Source organism: Delphinapterus leucas, chromosome X (assembly GCF_059928025.1).
Source record: "Delphinapterus leucas isolate spDelLeu-1000000601 "Yukka" chromosome X, BTC_Dleu_Yukka2, whole genome shotgun sequence".
Taxonomy (NCBI): Eukaryota; Metazoa; Chordata; class Mammalia; order Artiodactyla; family Monodontidae; genus Delphinapterus; species Delphinapterus leucas.
Genome location: NC_143150.1, coordinates 60,444,059 through 60,464,601, shown reverse-complemented (window position 1 = coordinate 60,464,601; position 20,543 = coordinate 60,444,059). Strand labels below are relative to the sequence as shown.

At 35.5% G+C, this 20,543-nt stretch overlaps 1 protein-coding gene across 4 annotated transcripts in view; it reads right to left on the bottom strand.

Annotated features, from left to right (window-relative positions):
- The window catches only part of RPS6KA6 (ribosomal protein S6 kinase A6), a 164,544-nt gene that overhangs the window by 78,870 nt on the left and 65,131 nt on the right, over window positions 1–20,543 (bottom strand). For all 4 annotated transcript variants that reach the window (XM_089904323.1, XM_022580820.2, XM_022580819.2 and 1 more), the window contains 4 exons: window positions 18,458–18,574; window positions 11,487–11,568; window positions 10,737–10,817; window positions 286–365 (listed from right to left, as the gene is read on the bottom strand). In XM_089904323.1, coding sequence (XP_089760449.1) covers window positions 286–365; window positions 10,737–10,817; window positions 11,487–11,568; window positions 18,458–18,574 — 360 coding nt within the window. The remainder of the gene's footprint in view (window positions 1–285; window positions 366–10,736; window positions 10,818–11,486; window positions 11,569–18,457; window positions 18,575–20,543) is intronic.

Genomic DNA, 20,543 nt, shown 5'->3' with positions numbered 1-20,543 from the left:
CATTTTGGTAGCTTGAGTAGCCAAAGTCCTAGGTTTGCCCCTAGCTACTTCATCCAGTTATTTATACTGATCTTGTGCCTAAGAGAAAAATGAGTAACACATTGAGATGATCTAAATGACAGGCAGACAGAAAATGCCATTAACTGGCACATTCACTAAATACTATGTAACAAAAAAAGAATAATTAAAATTTCCGTGGGAAAAAAAGTAATTAGCAAAAGAAAAAAAAACAATTATTCTTAGTTTTGTTTCAATAAAGTATAGCAAAAATTTACAAATACTCACCTCTTTGGATAATCTTGTGAAGACATCTCCTCCCCTGAGAAAATCCAGTATTAAGTACAGCTTCCCTTCAGTCTGAAAGGCTAATTAGAAATTAGAATGTAGTAATAATAACTTTTAAGGCTTACAAAGCTTAGCATAGTTTTTAATTAATATATATGTTTAGAAGTTTATTACTGAACACTATAAAGCAATTAAGCATTTACTCACATGGTCCATGACTGGATAACATTATCTCAAAATTAAAACTAGTGTTGAAAAAGCTATAAACCCCTTGTCAGAACATAATCAACCTTGGATGCAGCTTTACACAGAAACTTGTACCACCGTCGTTTTCCTGATTTATGGAGCACCATGTTCTACTGCAATTGCCTTAACTCTACTTCCCCACCTACTGAAAATCTGCTAATTCTGTCAAGCTCAACAAAAATGCCACCCCCTCTATTTAGCTTTCTTCTATTAAGGATTTCCCTCTTTTCACATTTCCCTGTAGCATCCTTAACCTCTTCCCCATCAGAATTACTTGTTACTACTTTTGAGATCTCATTGCACTTTATTTATGTCTCTCTTATGGTACTTAATCCATTTTGATTTATACAATTAATTGGACTTACATGTCTGTGTTCCCTATAGATTATAAATTTCTTGAGATCAGAGATTATTTCACCTCTAGAGCCCACTGAATTGAATAGAATGTTTTGAACACAACTGGTGTTTAGTGATTAATCTAATGATATCCTAGAGACTCAAGAAAGGAGATCTTTAGATAATACGACTACTCTCATTCCATTAGGGTAATGGGGAATAAAAGAATAATGGGTGGAAAATTCTAGAGGGATTTTTACAGAGAGAGTTGGGTACATACTATAATGCATTATTTGTCAAAATTACCTAAGAATAAAATCAATAGCTGCTATCTTTTTAAATTTCAAAAATTGAGAGTGACATAGTAGATTGGATCAGTGATTTAATAATGTATATGCCATTGAATTCTCCAGGAAAGCCAAATGGCACAATCTCATGCATACATTAAACTAGCAATGGAGCCATGATTAAAACTCAGAACTGCATGGATTGGAAGAATTAATATTGGTGACCCAAAGCAATCTACAGATACAATGCAATCACTATCAAAATAACAATGGCATTTTTCACAGAAATAGCACAAATAGTTTTAAAATTTGTATGGAAACACAAAAGACCCTGAATAGCAAAAACAATAATGGAAAAGAAGAATAAAGCTAGAGGCATCACACTTCCTGACTTTTAGACCATGCTAAAAGCTACAAAAATCAAAACAGTATGGTACGGTCACAAAAAGAGCCATACAGATCAATGGAACAGAATAGAGACCACAGAAATAAACCCACGCACTTATGGTCAATTAATCTATGACAAAGGAGGCAAGAATATACAATGGAGAAAAACAGTCTCTTCAATAAGTGGTGCTGGGAAAACTGGACAGCTGCATGTAAAAGAATGAAATTAGAACATTCTCTAACACCACATACAAAAATAAGCTCAAAATGTATTAAAGACCTAAACCATAAAATTCCTAGAAGAGAACACAGGCAGAATACTCTTTGACATAAATCGTAGCAATGTTTTTTTTGGAACTGACTCCTCAGGAAATGGAAACAAAAGCAAAAATAAGCAAATGGGACCTAATTAAAATTAAAAGCTTTTGCACAGCAAAGGAAACCATCAATGAAATGAAGAAACCTACTGAATGGGAGAAAATATTTGCAAATGATAGGACCAATAAGGAATTCATATCCAAAATATATAAATAGCTCATATATCTCATCATCAGAAAAAACAAACAACCCAATTAAAAAGTGGGCAGAACACCTGAATGGACATTTTTCCAAAGAATATATACAGATAGCCAACTGGCACATGAAAAAATGCTCAACATCGCTAATCATCAGAGTATCAAAACCCCATATCAAAACAATGATGACGTATCACTTCACACCTGTCAGAATGGCTATAATCAAAAACTCTACAAATAACAAATGTTGGAGAAGATGTAGAGAAAAAGGAACTCTCATACACTGTCAATAGGAATGTAAATTGGTGCAGCCACTGTGGAAAACAGTATGGAGGTTCATCAAAAAAATAAAAAATATAACTATCATACGATCCAGCAATTCCACTCCTGGGTATATATATGAAGAAAAAGAAAATATTACCACAAAAAATATATGCACCCCAATGTTCACAGCAACATTTTTTACAATAGCCAAGATAGAGAAGCAACCTAAGTGTCCACCAACAGGTGAATGGATAAAAAAGATGTGGTGGGAGGAATCAGGAAGAGGGCAGAAGACTAAGACACGGAGATCACCTTCCTCCCCACAGATACACCAGAAATACATCTACACGTGGAACAACTCCTACAGAACACCTACTGAACACTGGCAGAAGACCACAGACCTCCCAAAAGGCAAGAAACTCCCCACGTACCTGGGTAGGGCAAAAGAAAAGAGAATAAACAGAGACAAAAGAATAGGGATGGGACCCGCACCAGTGGGAGGGAGCCGTGAAGGAGGAAAGGTTTCCACACATTAGGAAGCCCCTTTGCAGGCGGAGACTGTAGGTGGCGGAGGTGGGAAGCTTCAGAGCAGCGGAGGAGAGCACAGCAACAGGGGTGCGGAAGGCAAAGCGGAGAGATTCCCGTACAGAGGATTGGTGGAGACCAGCACACACCAGCACTAGAGGCTTGTCTGCTCACCCGCCGGGGCGGGCGGGTCTGGGAGCTGAGGATCGGGTTTTGGTCAGAGCGCAGGGAGAGGACTGGGGTTGGTGGCGTGAATACAGCCTGCAGGGGGTTAGTGCACCACGGCTAGCCGGGATGGAGTCCGGGGAAAAGTCTGGACCTGCTGAAGAGGCAAGAGACCTTTTCTTCCCTCTTTGTTTCCTGGTGCGTGAGGAGAGGGGATTAAGAGCCCTGCTTAAAGGAGCTCCAGAGACGGGCATGAGCCATGGCTAATAGCGTGGACCCCAGAGACGGTCATGAGATGCTAAGGCTGCTGCTGCGGCCACCAAGAAGCCTGTGTGTGAGAACAGGTCACTATCCACACCTCCCTTTCAGGGAGCCTGTGCAGCCCGCCACTGCCAGGGTCCCAGGATCCAGGGACAACTTCCCTGGGAGAACGCACTGCACGCCTCAGGCTGGTGCAACGTCCCGCTGCCCTCTGCCACTGCAAGCTCACCCCACATCCGCACCCGTGCCTCCCCGTGGCCTGAGTGAGCCAGAGCCTCCGAAGCAGCTGCTCCTTTAACCCCTTCCTGTCTGAGTGAAGAAGAGATGCCCTGCGGCGACCTACACGCAGAGGTGGGGCAAAATCCAAAGCTGAGCCCCAGGAGCTGTGCGAACAGAAAAGAGAAAGGGAAATCTTTCCCAGCAGCCTCAGAAACATCAGATTAAAGCTCCACAATCAACTTGAAGTACCCTGCATCTGTAGAATATATGAATAGACAACGAATCAGCCCAAATTGAGGAGGTGGATTTTGAGAGCAAGATTTATTATTTTTTTCCACTTTTCCTCTTTTTGTGAGTGTGTATGTCTATGCTTCTGTGTGAGATTTTGTCTGTATAGCTTTCTTTCACCATTTGTCCTAGGCTTCTATACATCCGTTTTGTTTTTTCTTTTAAAAAAGTTTCTTTCTTAATAATTATTTTTATTTTAATAACTATTTTATCTTTATTTCATTTTATCCTTTCCTTCTTTCTGTATTTCTTTCTTTGTTTCATTCTTTCTTTCTTTCATTCTACATTTTCTCCCTTTTATTATGATTCATGTGGATGAAAGGCTCTTGGTGCTTTAGCCAGGAAGTGCTGTGCCTCTGAGGTGGGAGAGCCAACTTCAGGACACTGGGCCACAAAAGACCTCCCAGCTCCACATAACATCAAAAGGCAAAAATCTCCCAGAGCTCTCCATCTCAACACCAGCATGCAGCTTCCCTCAATGACCAGCAAGCTACAGTGCTTGACACCCTATGCCAAACAACTAGGAAGACAGGAACACAACCCCACCCATTAGCAGAGAGGCTGCCTAAAATCATAAGTCCACAGACACCCCAAAATACACCGCCAAACGTGGACCTGCCCACCAGAAAGACAAGATCCAGCCTCATCCAATAAAACACAGGTACTAGTCCCCTCCACCAGGAAGCCTACACAACCACTGAACCAACTTTAGCCCCTGGGGACAGACACCAAAAAAAACAGGAACTATGAACCTGCAGCCTGCAAAACGGAGACCCCAAACACAGTAAGATAAGCAAAATGAGAAGACAGAAAAACACACAGCAGATGAAAGCGCAAGATAAAAACCCACCAGACCTAACAAATGAAAAGGAAATAGGCGGTCTACCTGAAGAAGAATTCAGAATAATGATAGTAAAGATGACCCAAAATCTTGGAAATAGAACACACAATATGCAAGAAACATTTAACAAGGACCTAGAAGAGCTAAAGAGGAAACAAGCAATGATGAACAACACAGCTAATGAAATTAAAAATACTCCAGATGAGATCAATAGCAGAATAACCGAGGCAGAATAACGGATAAGTGACCTGGAAGATAAAATAGTGGAAATAACTACTGCAGAGCAGAAGAAAGAAAAAAGAATGAAAAGAACTGAGGACAGTCTCAGAGACCACTGGGACAACATTAAACGAACCAACATTCGAATTATAGGGGTTCCAGAAGAAGAAGAGAAAAAGAAAGGGACTGAGAAAATATTTCAAGGGATTATAGTTGAAAACTTCCCTAATATGGGAAAGGAAATAGTTAATCAAGTCCAGGAAGCACAGAGAGTCCCATAAAGGATAAATCCAAGGAGAAACATGCCAAGACATATATTAATCAAACTGTCAAAAATTAAATACAAAGAAAATATATTAAAAGCAGCAAGGGAAGAACAACAAATAACACACAGGGAATCACCATAAGGTTAACAGCTGATCTTTCAGCAGAAACTGTGCAAGCGAGAAGGGAGTGGCAGGACATATTTAAAGTGATGAAGGAGAAAAACCTACAACCAAGATTACCCTACACAGCAAGGATCTCATTCAGATTTGATGGAGAAATTAAAACATTTACCGACAAGCAAAAGCAGAGAGAGTTCAGCACCACCAAACCAGCTTTACAACAAATGCTAAAGGAACTTCTCTAGTCAAGAAACACAAAGAGAAGGAAAACACCTACAATAACAAACACAAAACAATTAAGAAAATGGGAATAGGAACATACATATTGATAACTACCTTAAATGTAAATGGACTAAATGCTCCCACCAAAAGACACACACTGCCTGAATGGATACAAAAACAAGATCCATAAATATGTTGTCTACAAGAGACACACTTCAGGCCTAGAGACACATACAGACTGAAAGTGAGGGATTGGAAAAAAATATTCCATTCAAATGTAAAGCAAAAGAAAGCTGGAGTAGCAATTCTCATATCAGACAAAATAAACTTTAAAATAAAGACTATTACAAGAGACAAAAAGGACACTACATAATGATAAAGGAATCGATCCAAGAAGAAGATATAAGACTTGTAAATACTTATGCACCCAACATAGAAGCAGTTGAATACATAAGGCAAATACTAACAGCCATAAAACGGGAAATCGACAGTAACACATTCATAGTAGGGGACTTTACCACCCCACTTTCACCAATGGACAGATCATCCAAAATGAAAATAAATAAGGAAACACAAGCTTTAAATGATACATTAAACAAGATGGACTTAATTGATATTTATATGACATTCCATCCAAAAGCAACAGAATACACATTTTTCTGAAGTGCTCATGGAACATTCTCCAGGATAGATCATATCTTGGGTCACAAATCAAGCCTTAGTAAATTTAAGAAAATTGAAATTTTATCAAGTATCTTTCCCGACCACAATGCTATGAGACTAAATATTAATTACACGAAAAGATGTGTAAAAAATACAAACACATGGAGGCTAAACAATACACTACTTAATAACTAAGTGATCACTGAAGAAATCAAAGAGGAAATCAAAAAATACCTAGAAACAAATGACAACGGAGACACGATGACCCAAAACCTATGGGATGCAGCAAAAGCAGTTCTAAGAGGGAAGTTTATAGCAATACAATCCTACCTTAAGAAACAGGAAACATCTCGAATAAACAACCTAACCTTGCACCTAAAGCAATTAGAGAAAGAAGAACAAAAAACCCAAAGTTAGCAGAAGGAAATAAATCATAAAGATCAGATCAGAAATAAATGAAAAAGAAATGAAGGAAACAATAGCAAAGATCAATAAAACTAAAAGCTGGTTCTTTGAGAATATAAACAAAATTGATAAACCATTAGTCAGACTCATCAAGAAAAAAAGGGTGAAGACTCAAACCAATAGTATCAGAAATGAAAAAGGAGAAGTAACAACCGACACTGCAGAAATACAAAAGATCATGAGAGATTACTACAGGCAACTCTATGCCAATAAAATGGACAACCTGGAAGAAATGGACAAATTATTAGAAATGCACAACCAGACAAGACTGAATCAGGAAGAAATACAAAATATGAACAGACCAATCACAAGCACTGAAATTGAAACTGTGATTAAAAATCTTCCAACAAACAAAAGCCAAGGACCACATGGCTTCACAAGCAAATTCTATCTAACATTTACTGAAGAGCTAACACCTATCCTTCTCAAACTCTTCCAAAATATAGCAGAGGGAGGAACACTCCCAAACTCATTCTATGAGGCCACCATCACCCTGATACCAAACCCAGAAAAGGATGTCACAAAGAAAGAAAACTACAGGCCAATATCACTGATGAACATAAATGCAAAAATCCTCAATGAAATACTAGCAAACAGAATGCAACAGCACATTAAAAGGACCATACACCACGATAAAGTGGGGTTTATTCCAGGAATGCAAGGATTCTTCAATATATGCAAATCGATCAACGTGATACACCAGATTAACAAATTGAAGGAGAAAAACCATATGCTCATCTCAATAGAGGCAGAGAAAGCTTTTGACAAAATTCAACACCCATTTATGATAAAAACCCTCCAGAAAGTAGGCACAGAGGGAACTTTCCTCAACACAATAAAGGGCATATATGACAAACCCACAGCCAACATCATCCTCAATGGTGAAAAACTGAAAGCATTTCCACTAAGATCAGGAACAAGACAAGGTTGCCCACTCTCACCACTCTTATTCAACATAGTTTTGGAAGTTTTAGCCACAGCAATCAGAGAAGAAAAGGAAATAAAAGGAATCCAAATCGGAAAAGAAGAAGTAAAGCTGTCACTGTTTGCAGATGACATGATACTATACATAGAGAATCCTAAAGATGCTACCAGAAAACTACTAGAGATAATCAATGAATTTGGTAAAGTGGAAGGATACAAAATTAATGCACAGAAATCTCTGGCATTCCTATACACTAATGATGAAAAATCTGAACGTGAAATCAAGAAAACACTCCCATTTACCACTGTAACAAAAAGGATAAAATACCTAGGAATAAATCTACCTAAGGAGACAAAAGACCTGTATGCAGAAAATTATAAAACACTGATGAAAGAAACTAAAGATGATACAAATAGATGGAGAGATATACAATGTTGTTGGATTGGAAGAATCAACATTGTGAAAATGACTCTACTACCCAAAGCAATCTACAGATTCAATGCAATCCCTATCAAACTACCACTGGCATTTTTCACAAAACTGGAACAAAAAATTTCACAATTTGTATGGAAACACAAAAGACCCCGAATACCCAAAGGAATCTTGAGAACGAAAAAGGGAGCTGGAGGAATCAGGCTCCCTTACTTCAGACTATACTACAAAGCTACAGTAGTCAAGACAGTATGGTACTGGCACAAAAACAGAAATATAGAGCAATGGAACAGAATAGAAAGCCCAGAGATAAACCCATGCAAATATAATCACCTTAACTTTGATTATCAAGGCAGGAATGTACAGTGGAGAAAGGACAGACTCTTCAATAAGTGGTGATGGGAAAACTGAACAGGTACATGTAAAAGTATGAGATTAGATCACTCCCTAACACCATACACAAAAATAAGCTCAAAATGGATTAAACACCTAAATGTACGGCCAGAAACTATCAAACTCTTAGAGGAAAACATAGGCAGCACTCTCTGTGACATAAATCACAGCCATATCCTTTTTGACCCACCTCCTAGAGAAATGGAAATAAAAACAAAAATAAACAAATGAGACCAAATGAAACTTCAAAGCTTTTGCACAGGAAAGGAAACCATAAATAAGACCTAAAGACAGCCCTCAGAATGGGAGAGAATATTTGCAAATGAAGCAACTGACAAAGGATTAATCTGCAAAGTTTATAAGCAGCTCATGCAGCTCAATAAGAAGAAAAAGCCAAACAACCCAATCCAAAAATGGGCAGAAGATCTAAATAGACATTTCTCCAAAGAAGATATACAGATTGCCAACAAACACATGAAAGAATGCTCAACATCATTAATCATTAGAGAAATGCAAATCAAAACTACAATGAGATATCATCTCACACCGGTCAGAATGGCCATCATCAAAAATCTAGAAACAATAAATGCTGGAGAGGGTGTGGAGAAAAGGGAACACTCTTGCACTGCTGGTGGGAATGTGAATTGGTACAGCCACTATGAAGAACAGTGTGGATGTTCCCTAAAAAACTAAAAATAGATCTACCATATGACACAGCTATCCCACTACTGGGCATATACCCTGAGAAAACCATAATTCAAAAAGAGTCATGTACCAAAGTGTTCACTGCAGCTCTATTTACAATAGCCAGGAGATGGAAACAACCTAAGTGTCCATCATCGGATGAATGGATAAAGAAGATGTGGCACATATATACAATGGAATACTACTCAGCCATAAAAAGAAACAAAATTGAGTTATTTGTAGTGAGGTGAATGGACCTAGAGTCTGTCATACAGAGTGAAGTAAGTCAGAAAGGGAAAGACAAATTTCATATGCTAACACATATATATGGAATATAAGAAAAAAAATATGTCATGAAGTACCTAGGTGTAAGATGGGAATAAAGACACAGACCTACTATAGAATGGACTTGCGGATATGGGGAGTGGGAAGGGTAAGCTGTGACAAAGTGAGAAAGTGGCATGGACATGTATACACTACCAAATGTAAAATAGATAGCTAGTGGGAAGCAGCCACGTAGCATAGGGAGATCAGCTTGGTGCTTTGTGACCACCTGGATGGGTGGGATAGGGAGTGTGGGAGGGAGGGAGATGCAAGAGGGAGGAGATATGGGAACATATGTATATGTATAAGTGATTCACTTTGTTATAAAGCAGAAACTAACACACCATTTTAAAGCAATTATTCTTCAATAAGAAAAAAATAAAAGAAAAACAAAAAGATGTGGCGTACACACACACACACACACACACACACACACACACACACACAGATTATTAATCAGCCATAAAAAAGAATGAAATATTGCCATTTCAACAACATGAATGGACATAGAGAATATTATGCTTAGTGAAAATCAAAGACAAAAATTATATGATATCACTTCTAAGTGGAATCTTAAAAATAAAACCCACTAGGGAATATAACTAAAAAGAAACAGACTCATAGATATAGAGAACAAACTAGTGTTTACCAATGGGGAGAGGGAGGGAGATGGGGCAAGATAGGGGTAGGGGATTAAGAGGTACAAACTACTATGTATAAAATAAGTAACCTACAAGGATATATAGTACAACACAAGGATTCATCACCAATATTTTATAGTAAATATAAATGGGATATAACCTTAAAATTGTGAAACACTATATTGTACACCTGAAACTTATGTAATACTGTAAGTCAACTATATCGCAATTAAAAAAAAAACAAAAAAAACCTCAGAACTGTCTGACTCCAAATTCATGTTCTTTCCATTGTACCTATTGCTTCTCACTTGTATTCCTCTCCTGCCAAACGTAAGAAAAAATAACTCAAATAGACTAATATACCATATGGTCCTCTTCAACAGAATGAGGTAGTACGATTAATATGCTCATTATGAACATGTAAGAGGAGCCCTTCCAAACACAAAAATGCTTTGAAGAAATTGTCACAGTAGTTTATAGCCTAAGATCCCTGGAGGTATAGCCTAGTACAGAAATACTACTAGACAAGTAATCAGATGACACTATCTTGTTACCTTAGACAAGTTAACCAACAAATACAGGAAAGACAACTAAAAGCTAGATATTAATTCTTATTTCAGATAAATACATTTTACATAGTTGAATGTATTAAATCATTCCATATTCATTTCCTGTTTGAAGTATTTATATCCTGTTATATTATTGTCTGAAAGGAAATCTTAGTTCTCTAATTCCATATGTTTTTTAAAAAAAGATTACATACCATAGTGCAACTTGACAATAAATGGATGATTTACTTCCACCAGTATATCCCTCTCCATCTTTGTCCGAACTCTGTCTCGAACTAAAAATTACAGAAGGGTAGAATATATTGCTCTCGTATATAATTTCAGTAGAGATCCCATCAGTAATTCACCAAACAAAAATACAGAAATATAAAACATAACTTTGTAAGTGCCCAAATTTGCAGTCTATATTCCTAGACAGTAATTACCATATTCTCAGAAAGCTAACAAATTCAGTTCAGATCTAGAGATGTGTTAAGGAGACACAAAGTTATTTGGTGAATAAGCATTTATTATATATTAGTCTCCAAATTGTTCAAATGAGTTTATTGATTAAAACTGAGCACAGTGTTATTGTTATCACAGCCTGGAAGACAGTGTATATAAGTGTATGCAGGTGGCTGTGCTTTCTCAATATGCAATACCAAAACAGATAGACAGAAAAAATAAGAATCTTGAAATAAAAGAATATAGTTTAATAAAATAAGTTCACTTTAAATAAAACATGTCACTTTTTATCCCATTAAAATTTTACTAGGGTACACTCTCACTAAATTAGGGTATATGCCAATATCTAACCTAGAAATATCACTTACCACTAGAAATCTGTAACAATTACTAATGTTAAAAGGAAACTAAATCTACTCATCTTATATAAGCAGTACACAGCATATTTCTTAAAACAAGCTTTACCACATTCTATTTTAATAAGCTTTCCAATTTTCTACCTTTTAAAGAAGCTTTCTTTAACACCTTCATTGCATAGAGCTGTCCAGCATCAGGACCAGTCTTCTTTCTAACAAGAAAAACCTAATAGGAGAATTAAAATTAAAACAGTGAAATTCACATCCCAAGCCATTCCTGCTAAACATATACATTAGCACATAAATACAGCCTTGCATTTTCTCTAATTTTATAAAGATATACCTTTCTCTACAAATTATACTTGGTTAATATTTCCTCACTTTCAGTCACTTAGTGAATCACACTCCCGTACATCCTATTGTGGAAAAGAAAATTTAAAAGAACATTTGAGAAGTTTCTGATGTAAGAGATAAATAATATAACAAAAGACAATTTGAGCTAAGGGAGCTCCTTATAAAACCCAAGCTCCTTTTTGTTACCTTAATAAGGAGCAAACAAATGTGATGACCATTAATTTGATACCTTCATTTCTACTTCCCTATTGGTCCATTTTAGAAGTTACCAGGTATTTTATTTTCTAATAAGAAATCAGGCAATTCTTATCTGTCTGCCAAGAAAAAGAATCAAGATGGCAAATATTTCAATAAAGAAATGAAAGTTAAATTATTTAAAGTTACCAAGTAAGCTTAAGTAATAATATCTCATATTTTCAAACCAGTATTATGACTCATTAAAGCTAAGTTTTAAAAAGCCTCAGTTATGAAGATAATTATGAGTATATTACAGTTTTATGAGTTATTTATTAGTAAAGGGTTGTTTCAATTTTTTAATTATTTAGTAAAACGTGTTCACTGCCTTACCTGCCATCCTCAACTCTAACAAGTTCTATTCAAGTGTTGCTTAACTTTAAAATGTGGTCAAGTAACTAACTTGTTCACACAAAACTGCAGATGGGAGAGATTTTAAGTAATTTTTTGTCTTGCCTCTTTCCTAAGGTAGAGCTTAAAACCCTTTAATCCAAATATTTTATGTGATAATTATGTATCAGCCAACTGGGCAGGTGAGGGGGTGGAATCTTTACTTCATTTAATCTCTGCTTCTCCTATTCTTTATATCAGATCTAAACTCAAGGACCATTTCAGGTTTACAGTTTTCATACTCATCTAGTGTAGTGCTTCTCACACTTTCTGTGTAGACCAACCAGTCTTTTTTTCCCCCTTTTCTCCAAGTCCATTGCAGACCATACTTCTATAAAATATAATCAAAATGAATTATTTAGAAAACTGAAATTTAAATGTCATAAAATACAATCCCTTTTTATACTAATTGATTCTACACATAAAATTACTTTGTCAAATTTCTGTAAAAGTTGCTAAATGCTTACTCTCAGTTTTTGAACATGTCTTACAGTAAGCCAGTAACAGTTCATACCACACTTGGAGTAGACTAATCAAGAGAATTCACATATTAACAGATGGCTGGGTTTTGCAACATAAAACTATCTTTGGAGAAAATAAAAGTTCAGGGCTTGAACCAAATCATAAATTTGCATATCACCATAAACATTTCTGTACTGAAAGAACTAACAAAGCTACTACCCTATGTTACTTTCATGTCTAATATCTACTCTGAACTCCAACAAGATCTCCCCAAACAATGCAGAACCCCAAGGAAGTGTGCATTGCCACAGAAGATTTCAGTAGCTTCATTCCATGGAGTTAGTTTTAGTGCATTTAAACTTGGAGAGGATAGTCCGAAAAATCCATGATTTTTCACTGATGAAAATAGTAAGCAATGGAACAGAATGTCAAATTTAACACACCTATAGCCTACCCTCGGTCTCCTTTATAATGAAGATTCACTAGAAAATAAAATTAGTATTTTATAAATGAACAGTGCTAAATCAGGCTTTTTAATCACAGAAGAATATATTCAATCTGGGTTAGAGAGAATACAAACACAAACTAGATTACCATGGGGTTCTAAATGTCATATAAAACTTACTGAGTGAGCTAAAGAAGCTATGACCCCAGATGCACATTTTCTTATCTGTATTTTTCAAGTTTCCTGCTGTTGGCAAACAAGCGGACTTGTACGTATTTGTATAGCTGATTTAAGTCTATATCAGTTTTTTAAACAGCAGGTTAAATTAATTGCCATAACACACACACACACACACACACACACACACACACACACACAAAAGCTTCAAAGCTAAGCAAATGGCATTAACCCTAAGCACCAGACTTAAAGTTTTCATTCAGTTTTACTGACATGGGCAAATAAAGGTAGATAAACAGTTTCCTCTTTCCTAATCAATATCATGTGACCAAGATGTTGACAACAAAGGAGTCAAGTCATTTCGTGAGTGTTGACTACACCACAAGTAAGAGAACTATCTTTCTCAGTCTCTTCCAAGAAAGCAATTCTCAATATTTTTGGTCTCAAGAATTCTTTTACTTTGCTGTACAGTAGAAACTAACATAACATTGTAAAGCAGCTATACTCCAATAAATATTAAAAAAATAAAAATAAAAACCTTAAAGATGATAAACATAATAAAAAAAATAATTCTTTTACAATCCTAAAAATTACTGATGACTCTAAAGTACTTTTGTTTTTGTGGGTTATATCTATTGATATTTACTATATTAGAAATTAAAACAGAAAAAAATTAACTATGTATTGATTCATTAAAAATAATAAATACCTGTTATATGTGAATATAAATATTTTTATACAGATAACTATATTTTTTCCAAAACAAAAAAATCAATGAGAAGATTGACACTGATCTACATTTTTGCAAGTCTCTAATATCTGGCTTAACAGAAGACAGTTGGATTCTCATATCTGCTTCTACATTCAATCTGTTGCAATTAAGTTATTTTGCTTAAATTATAAGAAGAAAATCAGGCCTCACACAGATATGTATTTGGAAAAGGGAGTACTATTTTAATAGCCTTTCCATATAATTGTAGTTATTCTTTTTTGATACGACACAAGAATTTGACAAGTGGCAGTTTCTTAAAGATTAGTTGCAATGAAAAATCTGAACCCACATCAATTAACTGTCCATATTCTTTTATATAATAATCCATGGTCTACCTGACACTTTGAATGGATTTTGTACTGATGTCTGATTTGATAACATCATGTGTTTGGTCAACTCAAAAACATTGGTTCACTGAGTTATTCAGATCTTCCAAAAGTTGACAGTAGCAATCTCATCAGGAAAGTCTTTTGAGTATTGAGAACAGTTGAGCCCACAGTGGCAAATAAAAATTTTCCAAAATTCTAATTTTTTGCTTCAAAGCTCGAATTTTATCATTGACAAAATTATTATCAGTTGTTTTCCATGAAATAACAGGTTCTCTCCATTCATTTTTGAGAAAACATCTACCAAATACCCAAGTTTAAGTAACCATAGTTTGTCGATCATTCTTTCAAGTAAAAATGCTTTTCCATGAAAAAAGTGTGTAATTTAGCTCACAACTCAAAAAATTGCAAAAGTGCTCTGTCTTGAGACAATCATACTTTTGGTATGCAGCTAAAGTACTTTGTGTACTTCTCAATTTCATCACACAATATTAAGAAGATGTGTACTCAAGGGTTGATACTTGATAAATTTAATCACTGTTAAAACCTCATCGAGGACATTCTTAAGTAAAACACATTTTTTTAACTGTAAGTGGGTGACAGTGAAGAATATGATTACTGATGTAGTTTAAAATCACTTCCTTGACTGTGCCAAAGTGCCAAAAGTTTTACGAATAATATCTTAGTATTATAAAACAGTCTTGACCTTGAGAACCCCCTGAAAGTGTCCTGTGGATATCCAGGGGTAGTAGACTCCACTTTGAGAACCACTGTTCTAGAACACAGCCTTTAGTGGAGTTGCAAAGAATGGAATACAGAGGGTAAAAAGAGGCAATTAAAGAAGAAAGAAAAACCCAAAGCACAAAGCACAAAGCAGCCACTTTTCCCCTATCTCTTAAAAACCTCACTAGTATCTCAATATGGCATCTAATAGAAGCCATCATTAACAGTCTAGAGATATAACTGTTTATTTGTTCATTACCTGATTTGTTCTTTTCAGGTCTAATGAGTGAACTTTCCTAGCATAAGAAAACATCATCTCACTCTACTCTCTTCCCATCATCAACTACAGAAGAAGCTGCATGACTTCAAACTACTGTTTCTAAAAACATCTGTTTCCTGATCAGAGAGGTTTCTTTTCAGTCACTCTAATCCAATTCTCAGAAATTGTTCAGAAGAGAAATGAATGAGTGAATTACTCCAATATACTTTTCTCTCTGTCATATGGACTTTTATATTTTCCGTTAAGAAGTGTTTGCTGAAGTGAACTGCAGAACTGCACAGCTTTAACACTGATTGAAGAGAAAGTACCATTTGCAAGAAATTTTAAGTTGTAAACATATATTTTTAAAACTATCTCTTGATAGCTAATCAATTACTAAGGAGGGCAAGGGTTTGATATTTTCAAAAATCCATTTTTAAGTCCTATATTTAAAGGCTTTACTACCACAAAAGCAAAAACAATATGAAGCATGAATGTTAAAATGTATGTATGCTTTGTGTAAATGATTTGACATGTGAAATATATGAAAGGCTAGTCTGACAATGTCAAACATGTTTTCAAGTGTTTTATTTTATTGTGTTTTAAAATAAGTAATGTAAGTTGTTTGGTATACTTCATTTCAATTCACACATTACTTGATGTGCTTAGTACAGAATTTTATATGCATCTTTTATGATAATGCATGCTTCTTTAAAGTACAATTTTACAACTGATTTTCGTAGGATTTTTCCCGATTAAATAGACTATATAGATGTTCAATGTCACAAAGCATTATATAGGTTAAAATTCCATTTATTGCATTTTAACAATGGGACTTTCACAGAAAAACTTATAAATAAGACTGCAGCCCAAAGTTTCTTGGAATTGCTCCTACACTTATCTGATTCACAGCCTTGGCCAAATTCCTGAATAGGTTCAGCATATAACAAGTCCCACCCACACAATGCCTACGCAAATGGCATAATACTGACAAGCAAGTATGTTCACATCCTAGGAAGAAAGAAATAAGCCACCTCCTTAATATTTCTTTGGTTGATGAACTGCACAAGGATCACTATTCTGTATTTTAGTATTAGGAATTTTTTAAAGGCTTCTATGATATCCTTGTTAAACCAAAGTTCCTGTACAAAGCTGAGTGTTCCCTGAATTTTTTAAGGACTGCATTGACAACTTGTCAGCGTGTTGCTATAATTAATGTGAAGATGTTACTGAAGACATTTTATCATGTTATACTGTATTTTCTTCATGAAGCCCCATAAGAAAAATTTCTCTGGTCTGTTTCTTAAAGATACTGTCGATAATCATACAATTAAATGTTTCAGCCTCTTTATAATGGCTGCCAAAATATTTGTCTTCACTTTTGCCCCATTTCTAGGCCCTTATACCATGCATCTGTGAACAACAGAGTTTATTCCTGGCTTCATCTCATCTTTCCTGCTCTAATTTTTCTGCTTCCATCATCTTCCCCACTTATTTTAAATTTTATTTTATTTAGTATTCATCTATGAAAGCCTTAAATCCTTTCTGGAACAAAGCTGTATATAAATAAATACACATATGAATAAATTTATATATATCAAATGACAAAACAAATACTTTTAATGGCTTGAAATGATTGCCTGGTGATATTTTATTTGAGTCGCTATGTAAGCATTTATATATTGGGGATGTAAAAGAACTTCATCTCTGTTCTAAAATTAACATCATAAAATATAATGTAAAATATTTGTTTATATACTGTACTTTTAGTAACTTTAAAAAATAAAGGTGTTCAAAATGCACATGCCTACTCTACAGGTCAGTTCTATAAATACACCCCCCACACATACAATCTATTGAAAGCTCCTTCTAGTTTTACTCCCCCTAGCACAACTATTCAAGTCCTATCTCCTTGTCATCATATACCTCCTGTACCAATTCACTGCCAAACCATAATCCACCTTAGCTTGTACTTTTTGTGTCCTGAAAATGTTTCTCTATATTTTACATGTTGTATTCTATACCACACAGGTATCAGATTACTTTAAGACAATTATGTCTACTTTATATTAACCAATGCTGTTTTTTAAAGTGTTATACACAAACCAGGTGTTCAATAAATGTCTTTCTTTTATAATGTTTCAGAGCATAATAACTAAGCAATGCTCAACTTCCTTACTTTCCCCTTTGAAACTAAATCTCAGCCACCCTGAAATTAGTAGTTTCTCATTAACTTCCTCCCCTTAAATTGCCACTGTTGCTGTTTCCTAAAGGCTGTTACTTAATATGTGTATGCAATACTTTTCGTGTCTTAGATGTTAGGTATACAAGTCAGGAACCAGACCTACATACATCTTTTCCAAGAATTATATACCATTAAGCCCTTAATAACCAATTTTAATAATGAGTGTCAGAGTTTATCTTCCTCAATTTTGCTTTTTCCCTTGAAATTTAAGCCCTTTGAAGGCAGGAGTTTCACATAATCCATATATCACCCAGTACTTACCATAGCTGTACTTTACACACATATTTGCTTTAAAAGATGATAGATTAATTCATGTATTCAGTACATGAATTGATACATACATTCTGACTTCTGTGATAGAGCTAAGGAATACAGATGAAATCACCAATAAAGAAAGCAAAGGTCATGCCAGCATGTGAACAGAGAAACAAGATCTCTTTTACAAAATTCAAAGTTTCTTGATTTAGGCAGCTAATAAATAGCATGCTATATTTTGTCCTAGAGATATCAGTGATCCCAGGGGATTAGAAAACCTTTATTATTACAGAGAAGAATAAAGAAATTGAACTAAAAATACAACAGAAATAAAAAGCAGTAAAATTAGAGCCGCCTTTGTGTGTATCCTTTGACAATTTAGAAACAGCACATTTATCAGATTTCTACCTATGTGTATACTTTTTTGCTAAATGTTTAGAAGAAAAACAAATGGGGAAAAAGGCATCCATTACCTTTCCAAAGGATCCCTGACCAAGAACTTTGAGTAACTCAAATTGTGCAGGATCTGCTTTCTCATATCCTTCCTTAACGTGATGAGTAATAGGGATTTCTTTAACAACTCCTTCATCCTGAAAAAAGAAATCCAAGCAATACTCAAATATACTTACAACATCTTATTATTAGCTCCATTTAGAACCAGAAATCACAACAGAAATAATTTAATACCTAACTCCTTAAATCTAGCACAGAGTTTTATGGGCTACTAGCATCGCCATTTCCTGGGTTTTCTAACATATAGAGATAGAACATCACCACCACCACCCCTATTATATAATTTCATGTAAACAGAAGCATGTAAAATCTATGCTTCAGCTTCTGTTCCAACTAGGTAGAGACAGAAGTAAAACATCAACAACTAACAGAGTCTTAAGAACCTCAATGGAGTATGACTTATGAGGTAGATGCAGAGAAAGTCAAGAGATAGATAAAACCTTGTAAATTGTGGGACATGACAAAAAATGTGAACCTCAAGAGTTCTTTTAAATAGTATTTCACTATACCATTTTAAGTAGTCAGTAATATATGAATATTTAAATGTCCAGCTAGCCATATCAATGAAAAAGAAACTAGCCTAGACAAACAAAATCTGCAAAGCCCAAAAATATGTTTCCAGGCCATGAGCCTACTTTTATTGAAACTTTATATATAAATTATATGCCAGATTTACTACCACCTGGGTCAGGCAGAAGGAAGTCACCTTGGAAGTGTTTCTGCTCCTTCATATAGGACTCTATATCAAGACTACACTCAGTAGTCTTGAACTGTAATTCTAGTCCCTAGCACAGTAGCTAGGATGAAAAAAAACCCTCAAATGTATTATATATCACAAAATAACAAAATCTGGGATATATTATCCAACCTTCTGACTCTATAGGGGAGAAAACTGAGACACACAGAGTTTAAGTTCACGTGACTAGTTAATCATGATGTCTAGAAGTCTTGGTAGCTTTCCATTATATCATATCAATTCTGGTCTGGATGGCAAGAATGTTCCCAATCCATTCACCCTTTAATTAACTGATTAATCAATGGTGACTGTGGTAATAATGGGCAAGAGCATGGTCCCAAGTAAGCTGGCTTCATGGCAGCTAAAATAACTGCCATGTTACATAAGTAGTCATACATTTACTCTCAAAGAAGGGTATCCAGCAGAGGAGTTTTAGCTTTAGGTATTAAGAACCACTAATCAGTCAGAAATGAAGTATCTGTTCTGAAAATATGTCCATGGATGTTTCTTATACATCAAAAGAGTATTTCACTGGACTCTTTTTTTTTAATTTAACATCTTTTTTGGAGTATAATTGCTTTACAATGGTGTGTTAGTTTCTGCTTTATATCAAAGTGAATCAGTTATACATATACATATGTTCCCATCTCTCCTCCCTCTTGTGTCTCCTTCCCTCCCACCCTCTCTATCCCACCCCTCTAGGTGGTCACAAAGCACCGAGTTGATCTCCCTGTGCTATGCGGCTGCTTCCCACTAGCTATCTATTTTATGTTTGGTAGTGTATATATGTCCATGCCACTCTCTCACTTTGTCACAGCTTACCTTCCCCCTCCCCATATCCTCAAGTCCATTCTCTAGTAGGTCTGTGTCTTTATTCCTGTCTTACCCCTAGGTTCTTCATGACTTTTTTTCTCTTAGATTCCATATATATGTGTTAGCATACGGTATTTGTTTTTCTCTTTCTGACTTACTTCACTCTGTATGACAGACTCTAGGTCCATCCACCTCACTACAAATAACAATTTTGTTTCTTTTTATGGCTGAGTAATATTCCATTGTGTATATGTGCCACATCTTCTTTATCCATTCATCCAATGATGGACACCTAGGTTGCTTCCATCTCCTGGCTATTGTAAATAGAGCTGCAATGAACATTTTGGTACATGACTCTTTTTGAATTTTGGTTTTCTCAGGGTATATGCCCAGTAGTGGGATTGCTGGGTCATATGGTAGTTCTATTTGTAGTTTTGTAAGGAACCTCCATACTGTTCTCCATAGTGGCTGTACCAATACACATTCCCACCAGCACT